This window comes from Brugia malayi, assembly GCF_000002995.4.
Source record: "Brugia malayi strain FR3 genome assembly, contig: Bm_v4_ChrX_scaffold_001, whole genome shotgun sequence".
In the NCBI taxonomy this organism is placed as follows: domain Eukaryota; kingdom Metazoa; phylum Nematoda; class Chromadorea; order Rhabditida; family Onchocercidae; genus Brugia; species Brugia malayi.
This window is the reverse complement of record NW_025062479.1, coordinates 284,834-307,325: the sequence shown is the minus strand read 5'-3', so window position 1 is coordinate 307,325 and position 22,492 is coordinate 284,834. Positions and strand designations below refer to the sequence as shown.

Here is a 22,492-nt window from a genome sequence, read left to right as displayed (position 1 = left end):
GGCGATGCTGTAACATGTAATATTCATTTAAAAGTTGATTGCATTCCATCATTCATATAATGAAGTAGATAGTTCTCGTGACAGAAGTCTGAGGTAGTCAGTCATATGTGCAAGTGTCGATAAGACTTGGCTGCTTGCACTTTCCATCTAAACATAGTACTTCTTTCACTTTGATACATTAGCATGGCATAAGATAGTGGACATGAAGGGATTATATTTTGAGAGTTCTCAATCCCTTCAGTTATTCTTTAATTAAATGCAAAGCTATCTATTGGTCACTCCGAAATCTACAAATGTTGTATTTTGATAATGAAAAAAGGTAACAGACCTCCTCGAGAAATAGAAGTGCAACTACTGCATTTGGGGATTAATTTCATGAATGACAATTAATTTAGATAGGATATGAAACTTCTACACCGTGGCCTCTTAACGAGGTTTTTAAATATTTTTTAAACCATTTTGAAAACCAACTACCTGATAAATGTAAAAATTTCACAAAAACAAGCGATATCAATCACTTAGTGAAAAAGATCTTTACTGGATCAATTTTCATGAAAAATTTCTGTGCAAACCACATTTATTCATTTCGTCAGTGCCAAATTTGGTCCATGCCAGATAAGACCTTTTGCAGTGTTTCGTAAAATTGCAAATGTTTTTGGAAATCGTAATTTCTCACATTGTATCTCAGCAATCAGTAAAATTAAATCAGCCATTCTTAATATATTTACACCTTTATTCCAATAAATGTTTATTGCCCGCTTCTGCTGTTTAATATTTTTGTTAATAGTGAGTAATGGGAGAAATAAATTCGTTGAAAGTTGAAAGTTTTACAATCATTAAAAATACGGACCAGTTGCAAATTGTAAACATTTATTACGGGCATTCACATTCTCAAGGAAATCTCAGCACCCGCTACAGTCAGCAGGATATCGTACAATACCGAAAGAAAGGTCCTTTGCATTTAGCGTTGTCGGTTGCCAAACAATCGCGGGACTCAAAACCAATAATTTCATGGTTTTTACATGGATGACCACCGGCAAACTGCTGAAATCAGTACATTGCAATAATTAATAATTAAATAATAATAATAACAGTAATAGCAATAATAAAATAATTGCAATGTTTCCAAATAATAACAGTAATAATGATAATAATCAAGTAATACTAATATATTGTATAATATATACATGCAATATTATATAGACAAATAGCATCTTTTTCATGACTCTCTTTTGTGTAAAATATAGTGTGAGGCTTGCTTTTTTATTTTATCGATGAAGAAGAAAGGATGATATTTTTAACGATCCATTCAAGGTGGATGTGATGGTCTAATCTAACAAATTTTCGTACCTAACAAAGATCGGATTTTAAGTTTGTAAAGTATTAGTTGTATATGTGGAAGCGATCTTCAGCAATTTTAAATTTCGGACAAAAAAAAAAAAGAAAAATCAGTTAACAAATATTATAAAAGCTAATTGCAAAACTTTTGGATAATTATTAATTATGTTTGTTCGAAATGTTGCTGATTACGAATGGAAACTTAACCTAAGAGCGAGTTTAATAGACTATCTTCAAAACTGAAGTCAATTTTCTTATAACTTGCCTTTTAAGTCTCCAAAAAGAAATCATTTCTTAGAAACAAGTGCGACGCACTTCGAGATAAGGAATGTAAAGGATTTCAGAAGTTGAAATGAACTAAAATAGTCTATTCCTTTCAATTAATAATTCTTTTTAATGATATTGTGTGTTAAAGGTATATGTTAAGAGTTCTGGTTAATGCTTAAATAAGAGGATGTTATTTAAAATCACAAAAGTGATTTACCTGGCAAACGCCTCGCCAAGGTGACCAAACTTTTTCGTCCGTTTTTTCCTTGAATTCTTTCTCAGAATGTGACTGCTGCTGTAACTGTGAAGAAATGCCATGTAGTATAGCAGTTCTAAGATCGGTTTTATTTGCTATATTTAGCCTTTCAGGTAGTACTGACGTCAGTAATCCTTCCCTGTTGATTGTTGTTTGCAGTCCATGGTCGTCCGGAACTGCTTCTATGTACATGTTTCAATTAAATTGATTAACTTGATTGATTTATTTTTTGATTTCATTGAACAAAAATTGATTATTTGTTCATTTATTCATTTACTCTACAACTGTTACATCTTATATGAGATAAAAAAACTTAATTTCAGTTACATATCTGCAAAACACTGCAAAGACATATAATACCTTTCAATTTAACCTCTTCTTTTATTATTATAGGACATTTCTTGACTTCCATTAATGCTCCAACACATTTTTGTAAATTGTAACATTTCCTTCGTCTTATGCTTCTTTCACCAGGTCTTCTACATGGTGACCAGTTGTTCCACTGAGAGAAGTGATCCTCCTGCAAGTAAATCAGTACAGAAATTTTTTCGGAGTTTTCTTGTACCAAAAGGGGAAATGTGCTTCTGGAGAATGTGAACTTTCTCATTTGTACAAGCTTCCAATAAAATCCTTCGTGGCTCAGGTATGTCGCAACTGAAAGAAATAGCCTGCACTTATACTGCAAAAGAAGGAGCATTCAGTCCGAGAATTGTTCAGAGACATTTCAAAACGAATTCTCTTGTTCAGACTATCTGAGAAAAATGTTCAAAGCAAAATACGCTCAATCAATAAGCGTACGCACATCTTCGAATCCGCTCAATGTTATAATTTTCAATCGGTTCATTGGTTTTTGCATTTTAGCTTTTTCATGAAATACCACTACCACTGAATTAGTCCTCTCTGTATGCTGCTTTTCAACCTAAAATGGTGGTGGCCTAACCTAAAAGTTGTGCAGTTTGATTAGAATCTATGTGCGAACAGGCAGCTCATTTTCTAAAACATTATAAAATGTGTCAAATGGTTGTAATGAAATAAAATTATGACCTCTAATTGTTACTCTGACTCGTGAAAATATTGGATGAGTAATTAAGCTGAAAAATTTCACTTGAAAGACATAAAATTGAAAAGTGGCTAAAAGAACCTCTAAGGGTAAATTTTTTTCCAAGTGTTTTTCTTCATTTTCTTCCGATGTGAATTCTTTTTTTATTTGCTGAAATATAATTGTTTAAAATTTTGAGATAATTTTTAAATGGAAATAAATTTATAAAATTCAGTATTATTAAAATTGTGATTGTCTAGACTGCTGTCTTAGTGGATAATGCCATTCCAGCGAAAAATTTAGACAGTAACCACGGATCCATTTTCAAGCCTTCCATACTTTATGAAAGTTACTGAAAGCATTAGAACTTATGATAGGTTTCCCTGTGTACTGCGTTAAATTGATATAGTTATATGTGATATCAAGCATTCGGTTATACAACCACGGTAGTAGTAATAGTTTTTCGAAAGGTCACCGGTGATTTTTGTGAATTGACCTGTAACTTTGTTTGTCTCAGTGATTTGGGACGTTTACTGAAGCTGACGGTACCGCTATCAGTTCTCAGTTTTTTCAAATTACGCGCCAGTATTTTCGACATTCCTTTGATGGTACTTGCTGTTGTTGCCTCTTCGACTGCGGAAACATTTCCGAAATTTGTCCTGATTGCGTCGTCACTTTGCTCTTCGTTACTCTCACTATAAACGTCATTATTCAAGTCCTTTCGTTCCTTCAACGGATTTTCTTCCTTAACGTCTTCGATATGGTCGTCTACTGCGATAGGCGATAATTTTGCAGCTAAAAAGGAAGATGAGATGAAGGCTTATGTGATGATAATGTTTTAAAAATATGTTAACCGAATAAATTTTATAATGTAAATATGTCTAAATAATGAAAGTATTTCATATTGTAGGAATATCTTGTAATAATTTAAATCAATTCATAACATGCAAATTTGTACCATAAAAATTGTAGCATTTCGAATATTTCTTAGCCAAGTGATTCATCATTTAAATGTAAATGAATATTTTGATGTTTTAATGTATTTGAATCATTAATTTAATTCTCATCTTTGTTTCAAGCTTATGTTCATTGAAATCAATTCCGGCTTGATAACTTACATAGCCCTTTTTTTTGACACAAATTTCTCATTTCCGACAAGATTATAACAGCATGATGTAAATATAAATATAAGGAATTAGAACCATCCACAAGTCACTTCCTAGGCTTATTTACTTGATCACGTCCTACTAACAATCGTTTGGATTCATCCTACCCATTGCTGCAATCTCAATCCCCCCTTCCCCTCCCCAAAGAAAAAAAAAAAAAAAAAACGTTTGTCAAACTACAATCTGAATTAACTTCATCTCAAAAAAAGTGCATTCTGTAGATCTATTCTAAATGTCCCCCGATAATTGTGTTATGACATCACTCAATAAAACCTTTAACCGAACAATAATTCATCCCTCGCAAACAACACAAAATACTTCCATGTCGGGAGAGTATCACAGTGTTCAAATTAAAATGATTGCTTAGAACCAGACTGCATTTATGTAATCCGAAAAGGTATATGAGAATGTTCAGAATGCCCATAACCTGCTATTGCTGAGTTTTCCAATTGTTTTTGTCGTGCTAATATTGCTGGACAGCCATTCTGTATGTAAATAACCTTATCATTTTCTTCTCGGGCAAATGATGCTGGTTGAGTCATGGCTGATTCGGTGTTCGTTATGCATTCACCTTCCGCGTAGAAGTACATTGCCGACTGAAACATTAGCAGCAGGCACATGAAATTATGAGAGATATACCCAGTATCATTTTAGAAACGTCGTCATCTCACCTATGCATTCATTGGGTCACTTCATTCAGCTGAAGTGTTGTTCTACCATCGATTGACACAGACAAAAAAAGATTTCTTCTCAGTGCGAGGGAAATGCACTCAGATTTTCGGTATTTTTTGAGGATATGCAATGTGTGAACGACAACATACTCTGCACTGGAAATGTTCGGTGAGGCACTGTTGAATACATTCTTGAACGGATCTTGCGAGTGAAACATTTCTTGCATATCCAATGATGACCGACTGATCAATCTTCAGGAACCGACTGTCTGCACACTCGATCGGTGCATCTTCTGTAATCTTTTCTTATCATCTTAAATTTTATTCCTTTTTTTTTTTTTGCTTATTTCCATTTCACTAATATAAGATCGCTTTCATTTTTGTTGAAGTATTGCGGCAGATGCCTTTCAGTACAGAAAGAGCTGTTTATAATAAATGAAAAAGGGACAAGTTTACTGAATCAGTTCATTTTTCTAAATTTTCTAACAGTTTTATTTTCAAATGACTCAGATATTTCTATTAATTATTAAATTTGATGATATTCTTTATAGATAGTTATAGCCTAAATTTCACTGCCATCCAAGGAAACTGAAAGTAATTTTTGAGCACATATTCAAAAATTTGAACTTATTTGAATTTTGAAATCGGTTACAATAATTGTCTCATATTACGGCCAACACTCATTACACACTAGTCGCTCATATTTTAACTTCTTCCAATGGACGGTAAAATTTAGCTGAACAAAATTTTGGGAAATTTCATTAACGTAAATAGCTTTTCCGGATGAAGAGAAATTGATTTTTGTTAAACAAATGATGTTCAGGAAATTGAATTAATTGGTTACTTAGGCAAAATTTCTCGAAGAGTCGTTGTCCTGGAACAGTTTCAATTTTTAAGTCACCTTCCGGATAACTTTTGGATCGAAAAATAGTGCATGCAAAGGTTGTCTGGTCATAAACTACCGATGCACAAAATATTGTTCGGCCATCACTATCCTGAAATGACCACTTATGAATACTGTAAATAATTTGTTGTTCATAATATTGAGGAAAGAGTTTGATTTTTAGAAAATATTTTATTATAAATGTTTTTGAATAAAAAAGCGAAATATTGGATCGGATGTTATGAATTTACAACAATGAGGAAAAAAATCTGATGAATGTTTAGTAGAAGAAAATTCTGAATTCCTTACAATGTGATAATTTTGAAAGGCTTACTCTATTATTACTGCACATCTTTAGACAAACTTCTTCGGAAACATCTTCGTATACTAAAGAACTGCTCGATACAAGGCGTTTGTTGTCGGATACAGTGAAGGCAGTCAAACGATTTTCGCAAAACACTAAATATGAGGTCAGTTAATTTCATCGATGTTCGCTATTTCTTTATATAGCTCAAAATTCTTTCAAACCAGTTTCTAGCAGATTCCAATATGAAGGAAATCGTTTGAGAAGGTTAAGCTAACTGCTCCTACGTATCATGATTTTATTTGTCTGATCAACAACTGATATGCGAAAACTGAAATTTATTTGACAAATAGTACTTCTAGTGAGAGGAAAAAAGAACAAGATGGGTCGTTGATGGCTAATTCCACAAAATGAACTGAAATATGCAATACATTTGTAGATATAAATTTAAAAATCTGCATAATCTCACTTGCATTAGGAAAGGAAGAGACTTCTTGTTGCACGTTTCCTGAATTTCTAGTTTTCTCGGCATTAATTGAATTGAATGAGAAGAAAAGCGTAAACGAAATGGAACCTAACAGGTGCAAACGCAGCATTGAAGAAATGCTATCGACAGGTAATTTAACAAACTTAAATCCAAAAGACGAATAAAAGGCCTGGAAGATTAGGCTATTGAGTATTCACCCAAACACAGGTGAAAACAGAGCAAGTGACAAGAGATCGTGGAGAAGGGATCGAATGATAATGAGCAAAGCCTTAAACAGAGATCGTGGGATGTATGTTCCACTCCTACAACATATAATGTTTTGGGTCATCACCTAAATTTCTGCGATAGAATTTTGAATCGAACTGATTTTGAAATGAATTGAAATAACAGCAACGGTCGCTATCTGGCCGTCTTTCTGTATCCTTCTGCATTCCACTTTTCGGATGTACATGATCCGGACTGTTAAAACACATGCAGTATTAAGACCCCGAGTGTCGAATATCACCCTTTTGCTTCCTTATTCACCGGTCATCTTGAATTTTATCATACGGAATCAGAGACAATGCCCGAAAATATTTTACAACATTAATGATTTCCAATTCCGTCATTACATAGTTTGCAAATCCACTTGGAAATTCTTGTTGTATCTACTAAATATTCATGCTTCGGCAATATTTTAAAAGTTCTCCATATATTTCTGTGAAGTTGCTAAAATGTTCAATTTTCCGCTATTTCTTCTCAAAAATGTTAAAGAAGAGAGAATGAGTAACAATTTGAATGAATAAATTGTTCAAAGCCCAAGAAGAGAATTAGTGCAACACAAAGAATTGATACAAATAATGTGATCTTCAATCGAGATCTAGATTTAAGAGATCTGAGGTACATTAACAAGCGGCAAGATGATTTGAAGTGTCCACCGTTTCGTTGACAGTGCCGATCACATCTGCTGCTTGTTACTACCACTGCTGACACTTTTGCTATCGAAACTTTCCACAACTAAAATCCAACTCCTGTTACTCTCTTTTGTTATAGCACATGATAAGCATTGCATTATCGGTCGAAGTCCTTTTTTTTTTTTTCTTTTTGTAAGGCTGAGATTTCATGAAAGATAACGGCATTAGAGGGTAATAAAATAATCAGTAACATGTTGACCTGTTTTTACAGTTATTTGTCAACCATCTCAATTTTCCTCCCGTTATGATTGAACATTTTTGACTACAGTTAATATAAAATAAACAATACGTAATATTATTTTCTGAAACTTCTGTCTATGAAGAGATGCAAAATGTGTATTTAATGACTGGAATAGAAACAGTCGGTTCACACTTCTAGCTATTCAGCAATATGATGCAAAAGTTTCACTTTAATTTTTTGATGAACTATGAAATCAAACAATGGTTATTATTATGTTAAGAAGTTATACATGACTTCCATGCAATCCAGTGCCAATTATATTTAAAAACAAAATATAAAAAACAAAATAAAAAAAAAAAAAAAAATAAAAATACCTAAAGAATAAACCTTTTGATTAAGAGTCAAAAATTCTAAATTTAAAATAATCCTTTAAATACGGTAAACCTCGAAAATATGAATCTCACAGACTTAAAATTATCCTACCATATTAAAGAATTTTCAACCTACTAATCAACAGTTAGTTATACAAAAATTATACTTAAAATTCTATTAGCTTAAAACCAGCCGATGTTATCGTTCCTATCAATGATATTATCATCCGGTACAGTATTACGAACGGATACTGAAGGATGGACATCAAAAAACATATCCGAATCCACGCTTAAATTTCTCACAATGTCACACATGGCCTGGATCAGCACTTTGTGATCCTGATCATATTCTCACTGATCAGTGGAGATTAGATATAAACAACAATATTAATTTACAAAATAGCCGTATATTTTGTGTCTAAATCTATCTAGTTGCTTTTATTATGTCATATCTTACCTTAAAAATTTCATTTACAATATCGATTGCAATTATAAATTCAATCTTTCATTGTTTTAGTGTTAAAACAGGTTGAATATTTCGATAATTAAAATGCATTGGAAGGATGTCGTCAAAACGATACTAAACCGCCACATATATATGTTATTCTGGCGAAGCGTATTCAAACACAGATGAATCAGACAATAGCAACTAGTGAAGATGCATTGGTAGTCGGTTTCGCTAATTGTCAAAATTTTCCAACATAATACGAACTTTTAATCTGAATTGAAATTTCCTACAAATTTAGGTTTGAAAATGCATAGAGAACAAAAGTGTTAAAAATTTGGTTCATAATTTTAGGTAAACTTCGGCAACAAAATTGTCAAAGAATTTGATTTGAAATCAGAATTCTGCAGCAATTTTATTATTGTTCTAGGTGTAGCAGATGCTAAAAAGGTGTTCATACAAGTGCGTTTTTTTTAAAAAAAAAAAAAAAATTTCTTTTTTAAAATGAGAAAATTAACGAAAGTAAATAATTTGAGAATTTTTTGAAATGCAAAATGAAACCATTAGTAGACTGGACAAGACTTGGAACTACCTGATGACTTCCTGAGCAACACGTCTAGAAAATATGACGACCTGTTCAACGCAAGAAATCATATGGAGGGTTTGAATAATGTCATTACCGAAAAATTATCGACCATTTAAAAGTGAGTATAGTTTTGAACATTTAGAATTTGCATCAGTTGATTGAAATCATGAAAATCTTGAAGACTTTCTAATCTAACAACAAATCGACTACTCCCATTCTGCAGAACTGTTCAAAAATGTTTGACTAATCACATCACATTGAGTTATTCAGTAAGACGACTTTTGCGTTACGAAAAGTTCGAATGTAAGTGAGCGGAAATGTAACGAACGTGTTGTCCATCCATGTATTGTCTTTGTCCTTTTGCGCTTCTAGAGACAAATAACAGCACAGAGCATCATTATCGAAGATACAGCGATTGAAATGAAGAAGACGAAAGCTCAACCGGAATCAGTAGAACCTATCTTAGCTTCCATGCATGCACGGTGCACTTCCATTCAGGATAGCATAATAATCGCAATACGGTATGATTGAATTTTTGTTTCTATCGAAGCAAATGAATCCGTCTAACGAGTCGGATTGAATAGAAAATTTAAGAAATTCCGAATATCTAGAATGCCTCTTTCCTTTCTATTTGAAGTAAAACAAAAATCTGAATTTATTATTCGATGAAACTTGAGGTTCAATAAATTTCGAAAGAATCGACTAACTCTGAAAAGTGTATTGCAGATGGATTTATGTTGCTATTTCCATTATCTTATTTCTAATGGTATGCGCTTTTATCATATTATTTCTCAACTGTTTTCAACTGTACGAACAGAAAATCTGTGGAGAGGAAAATATAAATCGGAAAGAAAATGTGGGAAGGAGCGAAACAACACAACAGCAACCGCTTATTTTGACACCAAAGATTGAATTTTTTAGAATTTTACGGATTTGTTTGAATTTTTTAAACAGAGAAAAGCAATTTTGTATTATGGCTAGTTAATATGAGAGAATAAAGGATATTATTAATTGAATGATACCGTAAGACGGACACTTGTTGTGGCTATGTCGTCATCTAATAGCTAATAATTTAAAACCAACAGATAGATTGGGATTATGCTAATTATATGAATACTGTTGGTAATAGAAATGCACAGAAATCAGAGTAATTGAAACCGAAGAGAGTTCTATCATCGGGACTATAACTTGCAGAAGTAAATTCATTTGGAATCAGAAGTTGTTGTTGACATTTCTTCGAGAAGGTCCTAACACACTGCAATTACTCTCGAAATAAGCATGTCGCACATCACTCCGCTCGTTGTTGTGGTCACAACTAATTTTGCGGGACATTCGAATGGCCATCATAGCACATAGTTATTTCAGTTGTAGAAAATCATTTTCGGTGAACACGATGTCAGTATACTTTATCATTCGCTATTAATTGCAACCATTTTGTATTAGTATGACACTACTTAATACTAACGACAGCAACGATAACAACGAGACTGCCATACTTGCTACCGATGATTAATTAATAACAAGCAGGGAAAATAAATACTGTTGCTTGTTTGGAATACTTTATTCTCTCTACTATTATTCGTAATTGAAGATCCGTCTTGCAGTTTCTATATAAGCAGTCCCAGAACAATGTTCCACGAAACCTGTCACCATTAATGTCCACGCTGGAAAAAGACTATTCGATTTATAATCATACTAAAATAAGCTGTATACTTCTAGGGTGATATAAAAACGCACCGCTACATATCCGCGTCTTCTCCATCTGTCACGTACATGCGTTGTATAATACTGCCTAATCGTTATCTTAAAATCGTTATTTTCTCAACAACAGCGGTAATATCATCATTCCAACTAATATCTTTACGAAAAATCTCTCGAGAACTACACAAATCAAATCAGAGAAAAAGGAATAGTTTAATGGTTACATATTATTTTTCGGAAACAGATTCACAACGCTAATCTGACTAGATCGCGCATCACTGGTTCACTTATCACTTTATCATTTAACGGCAGCATTAAATACCTCTCCCAATTGCTTACAGACATCATCGGCATCTGAGATAGCGCTAGTTTGGAACACATAACACTGCATACTCTTACTTAGTGGTTTTTGGACCAAAAAAACCACGCAAAAATGACCGAAACCATTTTCATATGAAACACACTGCACAATGTGGAATAATGCTATTCGATCTAGAACCATCCCGTCGGATGCATCTGTTAACTGAAAAGAAAAAGAAGGAAGAAAGTGGGAATTATGCATCTAGCAAAAGAAAGATTAAATTTAGATTCAATGTTTAGAAGGATCTAAAAAGGATTGCATTTAACAATAAAAATTTTGCGAAAGTAGAGAGATCACAATAGAAAAGCTATCATATCAGGAATCCCAGATTATCTTTAGATAGTGGATGTAATACTGAATACCTTGAGACCATGTTTTGTAACATCAACAGAAACAAGTCTACATTTTGACCAATCACTCGGTAATTTACCCCACTGTTGAGCACTTTCGATGATATCGATCAACCGTTCTTCACTAGAACGCTGCTCATTCGAACTCCTCCCAGAACAACCAAAATCAGCAACTATCGATCTATCCAAGACACCAAGATAGTACAACTGTCGAGTGCAATCATTGTGGTGCTGCATTCTGGCATGGAATATATAGTATCCGGGAGTGAAGAACTTTACTCATTCTTGGAAAGCTAAATGGAATCAATATCACCAAAGCCATTTACTTATTTTGCAAAGAGGGAAGTTATCTCAAGCTCGAACTATAGCATTAGTGTGAGAACCTTACGAGCTTGAGGTCCCCTAAGATCAACTTACAATTAAGTTTCTACTATTTATAAACCTGAAACATTCTACTCTTTTAAACACTTAACCACTTTCTTCTGAAACGTCAGTAAGACTGAGATATCTGTTGTACACAATATACAGCGTGAAACCGTTGTTAAAGTACAGTGCATAACAAACAAATCCAACAGTTTAAAAGTAACTCATTTATTTCGCAAATTAAAATATTACTTTGACAGGAATTGACTCAGTTTAAACGACATACATTACAACATATTAGAAGTGACCACAAAGCAACACTATTATACAAACAATAAAGCAATTGCAAAGTTATTTTATAGTTTCATAATCAACTTTGAAAATATATATGTTGCCAAAGTAAGACATGAGTGACCAGAAAAGTGACCATCTATGTTGTCGCTAAATAATATTCACACGTATTAGGAAAGCAGATCTGAGTGTTTTTAATGTTTACAAGTCTATTTTGTTGCGAATTTGTTTTATTGCAAAGTTATTTTATCGTTTTATAAACCACTTTGAAAAAAGGAAGCCCAAACAATGCAAAAATTGAATACAAATAAACTAACAACTGCTATAAAACAGTGATCAAATATAAATCATAATAAAAGGACGGAAGTAGTGAATACCAATAACAACAGACTGTTACCACTTCGACAGCCAAAGAAACCAGAATACTGTAAAATGCATCATTTGAGAACCATAAAAGAATTTGATGTTTTTCTTTTTTTAAACCAAACATCCAACAACCAATAAATAGAAATTTTTATAATCTAGAAAGCAGAAATGAAATACAAGTGAAAAAACGCTATTGCTCAATCAAATAAAACATAAACCATGAAATGCAAATAAGGTGGCAGAGAAAGACTAAAAGAAACAGAAATCATGTGTGCCCAAAGATAGCATCAGAAATGGTTCATTTGAGTTCCTCCAGTTGATAACAGTACTGATACGAAGACCGGATGAGATTATACGGGAAACAGGATTCCAGAAGATCAAACGATAAAAATGGACTACATCTCACCAACTGAAAAATGTATATAAATTACTTGAATAAAAAGATGACATCAGAAACGCTTCAGTTGAGTTCCTCCAGTTGATAGCATTACTACCCGAACCCAAAACACTACTTCCCATTATTATTATTGTGCCAAACACCATAGCATTATCAATAATAATATAACAGTAATCGAAATGCTCCTTGAGCAGCCATCTCTTTTCATATTTTGTGTTATGATACACAAGACACGTGCTATTGAGAGAAATAATCTGAGAAGTGATAGCCTAGTTACGAATACATTCTTTTAAACAGAACAATTAACGACACCAATTTAAAATAAAGTGAAGTCATAAAGATTTTCTTTAAAAAATGTTTTACTTGATCAAGTACAACGTAAACAAACTGTCGTGACTTCGCCATGTCCACCTCGCTGTTATCATCTGACATTCTTAGAAGACCATTTGATGCCAGCTGAAAGAAAAGGAACGGGTTAATGCGACTAAATCGTTGTACCATTAAAATACAAAAAGATTCAATAAAAAGATATAAAATTTCAAAGAAACAAATTAAAAATTACTGCTAAGAATTCTTTCATTCTTTCAACAACATCATTACGACCATGCAAACAAAATAAGGCATTTGCAACTGTTGATACTGCCAGAGCTATACATTGCAAATTGTTTTTAGAGGCTGCAATTAAATGCGGAAAATGATGTATAGAGACTCATGTACTTAATAATCTTTTGCAAACTCAGTATTTAATAAGATGAAATATGCATAATGTATTGTGAACTTAAATTGATAAATCTTCCGAAATTCAGCGCGCTAGTATCGTCAAAAGCTGTATAAACTTGCAATAATTTCTAATTCCAAATTCAAGATAAAAATAGAAACGACCTAGCAGCGAGGCACTGTACTGACTATTTTGTGTCAGAGCTAGTCGAGGTAAAGAAAGTGCAATGAAAACAAGAAGCAGGCAAGACAAAGTATAGTGTTCATCGGGTTCCGTTTGCTTCGTCTGAGCTCGAATAGCATGGACTAATGCAATGTCCACATCCGTACTGATACCAACAGCCATGCAGAGCTCTGACAGCATCTGAAACATCTTAAATGTAAGGGATTTTATCAAATTTTTAAATCAATATGATAATTTATGTTTCTTAATTTTTATGATATCGAACGAAAAAAAAATAGAATACTAATGGAAATACACTGTGCATAAAGCCCTAAATTATTCAAATTTTACTAACATAACATGGTGGAATTGTACGACGATTACGGAACGATTGTAATATTTCTATGCCAGTATATAAGAATATGCAAGCGAAATTTCCAGCATTCTAACAAATACGACTACTCACACTTGTACCCAAAGTAGAAATCTTTTTCAAGTGTGATTTGAGCTTCATATTATATAAAATTACCAATAAATTATGTTCGTTGGCAGTATCATGCAAATCATTTACAATCGACAGCAAAAATGGTAAACGACGCTTGAGTACATCATGCAGCGCAGCGTGCAAAAGAGAACGAAATGACAGAATTTCACCAATAATAGTAACACGTTGCAATACCGACTCCATGGGTCCGTTTGCCGAAATCTACAATTGCATTGAGTTAATAATCTATAGTTAATCATCAGCACTGTAAGCAACCATAACTTTAAATCTACCTATACTGGTCACAAACACTTTATAAATAAGACCCGTTGAACAATTTGAAATTCTCAGTATATAGAAATTCTTAGTACTTCAACTAAAGCAACTAGTATATGACAATTAATTAATCGCTGTAATAGTTCTCTAGAATTTTCCTTAACTCTATACACTTATTAAAGCATGATTTGCTTTAATAAGTATAAAATGTGGAAATAAATGTACAAATAAAACCAAAAGATTTCAGGGACCCTACTTGTTTTTTGTCTTTTATATCTCCACTCAACTGCAGTAACAATTCACGCATTTTCTCCGGCTTGTCAAAACAACTCCGTGCCAAGACCAAAGCATCTCGATGATCGTTAACAATTTTATTCAATTCAGTGATTTGGCTTGCTACATGCCATATCAATTTCTCACTCATGGTTTTCACACCATATGGTCCCAAAAGTAGAGACAAAGCTCTCAGTTCTAAAACAACATAAAACAAATTAAAAAACTGAATATATTATTTTTCCTTTTCTTTTTATAACAACCATTAACATTAGAAGATAATGGAACGTTTTATATCAATCTGAACCATTTTCACGTTCCAACCTGCTCGACATTTTTGACAATAGATTATAATACTTAAATTGAGAAGATGATAACCCTATTCTATCCTTCCAGGAATTTCCGATATATTTAACCGGCGCCTTTTAAGCAGCGCATTTCTTTCCACATTTAAGCTGTTAAGTAATTTTACAGGAAGTCTGTTGCAACCAAAAGTGTAATTATACAATAAAGGTTTATAAATTCAAGCATTTTACCACGATTATCAGTGTACTGATCAGGGCTGAACGTTTGCTGGTAGTCCGGGTTTGCAATCAGAGCTGCGAAATGAGGTGAAAACAATATTTGTCCAGTACTCATTCGACGAAGAACGACTTCAAGATACCTGAATTGTGCGTTATAACTTTTAAATAAATTGACTATATTCAAATACTCTTTATTTCAATCACGAACCATTTAATTACAGTTTCTCTTGCCTCCCGAAAATAAACCCGCTTTAAGTGTAAACTCCCAACATTTACCATTTTGTATAAATAGATGTTAATGTGTCATTGCCGTGATAATCCTGATATTGTGTTTGTTGCAGAAGCACGTTGTTGAAAAGGCGAGTCACATCCAACGTTACTGAAAAGTGTGCATGTATTGTCACACTGATGAATATAATCTCAGCTTCATGGTCCAAAACTATATATATATACTAGTAAATAACGTAGGAAGTGAGATTTGCCACATTTCAAAAGTTTTATCGAGGAAATATTTCATAAACATAAAATTATCAAAATATATATTTATAAATTTTCCCAAAATAACGTAGAGAGTGATACCTATGGTGTCCAAATTTTGTAACACAATCATGTGAGCATTTATTGAAGCCAAAAGTTGACAAGGTCTCATCGGATGCTCAGATGAGGAGATTAAAGCTTGGATTGACTGAGTAAGTTGCGATTCCAGCTGCTGCGCCAGATACTCACGTGGGGCAAATACATGATCCGAAACAACCACCTGCCTCAAAATAAAAAGGACTGGTATTTGCGGATGATATATAGTACTTGTAAAATTTGATAGTTTAAGGATAAATCGTTACTTTGATGAAGTAACTGCTGAGCACAATTCATGAAGCGCCGTTTGCAACTTGTCGGCAAGTGTCAATGCATCTCGACTGCAGCGAAAACTTTCTTCTCCTGGCATAACCAATGAGCGAGCCGTATTCGAATTTTTATTTGCTGTTCAAGAATTTGAATAAATGAAACAAATAAATAACACTGTATGTAAATTGGGTTACCAACAGTCGGTCATAGAACTTTGTTTTTTGATTCATTTCTGCTTGACTGATCTTTCGCTACCAAATAAATTAAAACGAACGGTAAGATGACAATCTATTTCGACAAAAAAGATGAGAGAGAGTGATGCCTGATATTGTTCAACTGTGAACAGAAACAAAAAACATTTTATAAAATATCTCGATTCGCATATTGTGGCTGCTAACTTGCATCATAACCTCTCCATTGGACATAAAATAGAATGTTCTACGAAATGTAGTATTTGATCAGTGAATTGATGTGACAACTTCTGGAATTTCCAGAAACATAACAGTATCTTACATTTCTGTTTATCGTGCTCTTCAATCAATTTTGCACAATTATTTGGTGAAAGTTGCTCAGTCAGTCGCACTTCATATTCGCATAATCGAGCGGTTACAGAAGCCGTTTCCTTAGCCAATTCATCCAGAACCAGATTACATAATTTTAAGCTCTAAAGGGAATAACAAAATCACTAAAGTAAACAAAACCAATTATTACTAGGATTGGTTTAGAAAACATCAATAATATTAAAACAACTAAGTGTATTCAGCAATGAAAGCAATTTAACAAACCCGATCAATAATATGTGCTTTTTCTTCTGGACAAAGATCGTGCAATGCGGAACGAAAGTTTGAGCATATATGCGCAAAAGAAACAGTGTATCTTGACTGGGATGGCAGCTGAAGGCATTGATGCAGTTGTGTTTCTAGCTGTTGAGTATAGAAGCTGCAAAGACAGGGAATCTATAAATTTGATATTTCATAATAAAACCATTCTCAAATAAATGTAAATATAACAGTTAACAACAGCACGCCGTAACAACAGTAAACAGCTTACATTTAAATAAAAAATCATTACATTTTTCGATACTAAATAAGATTTTTTACTTTAAACGCAGATTGCTTAATATTGAGCTTAAGTTACACAGTTCCATTTTTAAAGAAACAAAAATCACACCAACCAATAAATCGACAAGTCACTAGTTTCACGCAGCATTTCATCTATAAGGTCGATCATCTTCAAATGAAAGACAGTAGTGTTCATCGTAACTGCCAAACGGCGATCACTATTTAAAGAAAAAGATGACCGACTCATACTGACATAAGCTTGGAAGCGAAACCAGTCCAAACGCAAAGAACGCAAATCGGTACTGTCTTCTAAAATTATATCAAATTGTAACAGAAAATATGGAAATTCGTTTAACAAATGTAATCTAACTGATTTGAATCAAAGCAAAGTGTAGAAATGAGAATCAAAGATCTAGAATTATAAGGAAAAAAATAGCTGCATCAACTCACGGCTAATATGAAGCAGATCAGCACAAAAATCGGATAATAAAATTGATTCTTTTTCACCCAAATTCTCAATTGACTGCACAATATCGGTCAAAATGAGTGCGTCATAACCAGTAACATATTGTGAATAGTATCGCTTAATGACTCCATCATGTTGTTGTACCAAAGAGCGCAACTCCAAGATGTAGTACAGCAGTTCAGGTAACTGCCTTGAGAAAAAAGAAAGAAAAACATTATGGAGCGAAACAATTTAAAGTATAATAAACTCGATGAATTCATCTAATGGAAATTTTTCTACAAATACCAGGAAGACTACAAAAAATCATTATACTAAGCAACTTTTGACACATATTAAAAACTTACTTGTCTGCTATTTCATCGGTATGTTTCGTCTTCTTATTACCACTTACCGGCCAAATATCAATATGCCGCAGAAGCCACATTACTTCATCCCTTGAAAACGAAAGAGCCATCCAAACAAACAAAATCTTTGGTCCAAGAAGCCCCACCTGATCTTTGATTAGCAAACAAAGTTCCCGTAAAGTACCTCGAAGAAAACGACGCCGATCACGATGGACAGTAAGGCTGGAAAAAATTGAAATGATGACTAAACATAAGTATTTTACACCTGCTTCGCTTATTATCATAATATATGAACCAGAATTTCATGTATAGATATAATACAAAGTAAACGAACATTAACGAAGCAGATACCTTGTTTGCAATGCAACTGAATAGTGATCTTTTACTTCCTGGAGCTTTTTATTATAACTTTTCACGTTTTCAAAAACACTTTGAATCGTTTGATGAACAATAAGTATTTCATCCCTAAATGACTACAAGCATTTAAACTAATGAAAACTGCACTTCGCAATTTTCTGTTGGTTTCGGAATTTCTACTATATAACAAGAAATTTCTTTATTAAAAAGTATTTCCTCCATTAAATCGGCTTTCACTTGCACAAATGGAATACAGCAAATAAACCGAGCAAACCTAAAAAGACGTATAGCAAGACCCGTTTGTAACGCGCGTTGCCACAAGTTAGCAATTACGACATCGTTTAAAAGTGTGTTGTGACAAACAAGAACACTCACTGCAAATTAAATGCCTGCAAGCTAAATTTCCTTTAAAAAATAAGTGTTGCTAGTCGACTTAACTCAACATTTTTAACAAATCTGATTTGGACACTTCGTTGCAATATGGGATGGGTCAGCAAAAAAAAAAAAAAGCAAAAAATCGAAGTATGGTGGAATCTTGACCATAAATTTTTCTCAATGAGAACCGTGACGAATCGAATCACAGAGGACACAACTAACTTATAACGCCAGTAGTCACCACTAAGAAACACACTGCATCAATCATACAGCATAAATGAAGAGATGATGGCATCAACAGAACTCTATTGCACTATTTTAACGTCCCTCCCTTTTTGCAGTAACGGTCGCTCTGGCATACATTTGATTCGTCGTGACGGATACTCGAACAAAAAAATATGGCAAGACTGCATACCACTACGCGTCAAAGTATGAAATTAGACCTGTCGCTTCAAACCTTACTAATTTTACCAAACGATAATCGACACAGCTGATGATAACTGCTTCACATAAAATGCAAAATTACAATACGGCACTTACATATTATCCACCTGTCCATAACATCCAATGATAAATATTCGCAAGCTATCTACAAAATTTTTACTTAGCCTAAGTCGCATTTATAAAGTCATTAATCTACAACAAAAAGTTCCATTTTTTTCCTAAGCTGTTTTCGGTAGCATGTTAATACTTCATGAACCTGAACACCTCGAATAAAAACTATTTCTATTTCTATGTTTTGCCGGGTTCAAGTTATTGCTTTCCAAACGAAAATCCAGATTAGTTGGAAGGCTTTGAAAGGTTTGGAACTTGTCAAAACATAAACATAGAAATGAATTGCTGTAATTTCTTACTTTTAACTTCGTAAGTCAAAATTAAACCACTCAAAAAGTTAATTTAATGAACGTAAATATGTACTAACTCGTGAAACGCAAGATTTTCTATTATAGCACAACTTTAGTTATTTATGAAATGAAATAATTACAATCCTAGACTGTAAGTACCCCTGCATATCTTAATGCTTTTTTAAAACATACCGTGTCGGTTTGCGCAGCGTATAGAATTTGTTGCGGCGAAGCAACAAGTGATAACATTTGCGCGTTACGCCATGCATCTGCAGTTATATTTCTGCGCACATAAACTGTTCCTAACGAGTTCAGCGAACAGTGAATTAACTGCAACATCCACCAACACTTTTTATTGAAGATTTTCACCCAACCCGAAGGAAACGAATTTCCAACTGCTTTAACTAATGAAAAAAAAAACTAACTTGCAGGTTAGTTTATTTTTTTATCTCTCCAACTACGAAAGAAGTCTTCCTTCAATTAAGAGAAGGTATTTAAGTCACTGCTTAATAATCAAATACATTGAAAGCAATCACCTTAAGAAACTTTTTCGAAGAGAAATAGAAAAACGAAAAGTACCCTATTTAAAGGTCCTAAATCTTCGGTTAATTTCTTCCAGGGATTATCATATTCAATAATCATTTGTCCTAATCTCGGAAAAGTAGGTTCACTTTGTCCATTACTCAGTTCATAAGCAGCATTGAATAACCCAAGAACGGCCTTCCTATCATCGACGCGAGATAAAAGCACCATCATGCATATCAAATTAATCACCAAATTCATGTAGCCTGCTGTTAAATCGTAACTCGTTGTCTGTAATAAGGTTTGCCAGTTAATTATTGCTGCTGTCATTTAAGTATCCATTGTTGAAAATGATAATTGCCGAAAACATAATGTAAGATTTAACAGCACTTTTTTTATTGAAAAAGAAACTTACTATATCTAGCTTGAATTGCGCAGCATCCATTGTTGTCAGTAGCTGTAGGATGTGATCTTTCAAATCGAGCAAATCAGCAAATGTACAGTAGTACAGCGAGAGAGATTTCAATATTTCTTGCTTTATTAAAGTCACTTGATGAAACAACGTCTAGAATAACTTTTAATTTACAAAATCCATTCCATAAATGCTTCAGACATTCGTTTTCAACAATCCTTCCACAGCATTTATAGCTGTAATACTAAATGGACTTTGAATGCGCTGTACATATATATGCTAAGAAAATGATTTCCTTGTACTTTGCACTATAACTATATAGTTTTATCCAAAAACTAGAATAAACACCACATGAATGCCGAATAGCATGCTGCTTAAAAGAAAAATATTACACTTAATCAGCATTTAGTTATGGAGATAAAGGACTGTTACCTCACCAACCGTCACTTACTTCACAGCTATGTTAGAGTTACTTTTGAAAGTGATATGAACAAGATGGTGATATAATATAAAATGATGAATACAACTTACACTGCTTGATCTGGCATCAACAATGGGGAATTTCCGCACTATGTGTTTAATACAACCCTCCAATGATTTCTCGCTTAAAAAATGCGGTTTTGATTTGGGATCACCGCAAGCTTTCTTGATATTATATAGCCGTGTAAGCATACCCACTGCCCGATCATTTAGTATAATCAATTTTTCGGCTATTTTCATCTGTGTCACATCCACTTTATATGCCATCTTCTTCACACGATATCTTTCACTTCTCTGATACCTGAAAATGAAATCAAGCAATAACCAAACGGAAGAGGAAGAAATGCAGTAATGGAATATTAAAACAAAGCTGCCCCGAAGTATGATCCAAATTTAATTCCGCAAAACAAGGAACAGATTACATCCGATATCGATTATTATGACAAAACACTAATTCGATTAGAGGAGAACGTAGAACCCAAATATCTGCTTCCTGTAATAACTACCTTACATATTCAGGACCCTTTATTTATATAGGTTAATGATGACTTTGCTAAACAGCATTCCAAGCTGTCAAATGGAGTTGTAAAAAAGCAAATGAACATACAATACTAAAAAGAAAACATTGACTCATTTACACAGAAAGATACCACTCTTTAGCAAGCGCTATTAATAATGTCTTGAAAATATCTTAGACTACGGAAGCACCTAAGTGTTACCAAATTCGAGACAATACCAAATTCTCGAAATTCCGTCACTTCGGGTACCAGTATACAGCCCGATGAATGCTGACAACATCAATGTAATGCCGCTGCTAAAGCTGTACGTCGCTTCCTGAAGCGGTATAGCTCATTTTAAATAATTTACTTTTTGTGCGCGTTTTTACGACTTGTTGAGTTGGGTGGAGAGCGTGAACCCTTCTCGTTTACCTTTGATAGCATAGTTACATCCCTGACTTACTTTTGATGACATAATGACATCCCTAACTTATAGGAATGTAAATTCCTTACTTACCTTTACCAATATAGTTAATTCCTAGACAACTTTTTATTGCTAAATCTAATGAGTCAAACAGAGTTTCTCGCGAAACTTATATTGGTGTGTGCTTCCACAACAATAATTATTAAAGAAAATAAAGAGAGTTGCCATAGGAAGTGAAACATGAAGGGATGATGGTATGATGCTGATGGTGCCGGTTTGAATGGAGTTGTTTCCGGCCATTTCTTTCCTTTTTTATTTCATTGATGCATCTTTTCAGAACGTCGTTCCTTTTTAAAGATCTGAATCTAGAGTGTTCCTTATGTTGCTATCTTCAAATTTAGTTTTAATTCGCCTAAATTTTCTATATTATCGCATAAATGTAGTAAGCAGTAAAGGGAAATTTAGTTTTGAATCAATGTCTTCTTATTAGTTTATTGTTTTCCTCCTCTCCACTTTTCTTAAGCAGTGAGAGTGTTGAATGTCTTTAAGCAGTGAGCGACTTTTGAAAACGGTAATTATACAGGTGACCCTTCTCCACTGCTTTTTCTCCAGATCTCGCCTGGATTTTGGATATTTTGTTTGCATTTCAAAAT

General features: G+C 33.5%; 4 protein-coding genes across 6 annotated transcripts; 1 reads left to right on the top strand and 3 right to left on the bottom strand.

Moving 5' to 3' along the window:
- Window positions 1-918: 918 nt before the first annotated feature.
- Window positions 919-6,520, bottom strand: Bm4699 (the record flags this gene model as incomplete). Of its 2 annotated transcripts, XM_043073110.1 has the most annotated exons (11): window positions 919-1,044; window positions 1,823-2,043; window positions 2,222-2,381; window positions 2,664-2,780; window positions 3,003-3,071; window positions 3,397-3,695; window positions 4,494-4,662; window positions 4,888-5,030; window positions 5,582-5,732; window positions 5,955-6,079; window positions 6,394-6,520. In XM_043073110.1, the coding sequence occupies 11 exons, from the start codon at window positions 6,518-6,520 to the stop codon at window positions 919-921; spliced, it is 1,707 nt and encodes a 568-aa protein (XP_042929044.1). The 2 variants fall into 2 exon arrangements, with proteins under 2 accessions (XP_042929044.1, XP_042929043.1); XM_043073109.1 differs by lacking the exon at window positions 2,664-2,780.
- A 1,653-nt stretch (window positions 6,521-8,173) lies between these two features.
- Window positions 8,174-9,063, top strand: Bm2087 (Uncharacterized protein; the record flags this gene model as incomplete). The annotated part of the gene is made up of 4 exons (XM_043073108.1): window positions 8,174-8,321; window positions 8,479-8,582; window positions 8,716-8,823; window positions 8,932-9,063. Coding segments are annotated over 4 exons (492 nt in total), but the record flags the coding sequence as incomplete, so codon positions are not given.
- A 1,883-nt stretch (window positions 9,064-10,946) lies between these two features.
- Window positions 10,947-11,596, bottom strand: Bm14826 (the record flags this gene model as incomplete). The annotated part of the gene is made up of 2 exons (XM_001898445.1): window positions 10,947-11,171; window positions 11,372-11,596. The coding sequence occupies 2 exons, from the start codon at window positions 11,594-11,596 to the stop codon at window positions 10,947-10,949; spliced, it is 450 nt and encodes a 149-aa protein (XP_001898480.1).
- Window positions 11,597-12,677: 1,081 nt separating this feature from the next.
- On the bottom strand, window positions 12,678-21,185 carry Bma-gex-3 (the record flags this gene model as incomplete). 2 transcript variants are annotated; one of them, XM_001898446.2, is made up of 22 exons in its annotated part: window positions 12,678-12,788; window positions 13,140-13,232; window positions 13,339-13,451; window positions 13,659-13,857; window positions 14,186-14,362; window positions 14,673-14,887; window positions 15,226-15,353; window positions 15,490-15,592; window positions 15,793-15,974; window positions 16,053-16,191; window positions 16,570-16,720; window positions 16,842-16,995; window positions 17,231-17,426; window positions 17,568-17,773; window positions 17,928-18,149; window positions 18,279-18,392; window positions 18,559-18,658; window positions 19,200-19,248; window positions 19,697-19,834; window positions 20,084-20,317; window positions 20,442-20,591; window positions 20,970-21,185. In XM_001898446.2, the coding sequence occupies 22 exons, from the start codon at window positions 21,183-21,185 to the stop codon at window positions 12,678-12,680; spliced, it is 3,390 nt and encodes a 1,129-aa protein (XP_001898481.1). The 2 variants fall into 2 exon arrangements, with proteins under 2 accessions (XP_001898481.1, XP_042929041.1); XM_043073107.1 differs by lacking the exon at window positions 20,970-21,185 and having other exon boundaries at window positions 20,442-20,471.
- Window positions 21,186-22,492: the final 1,307 nt, after the last annotated feature.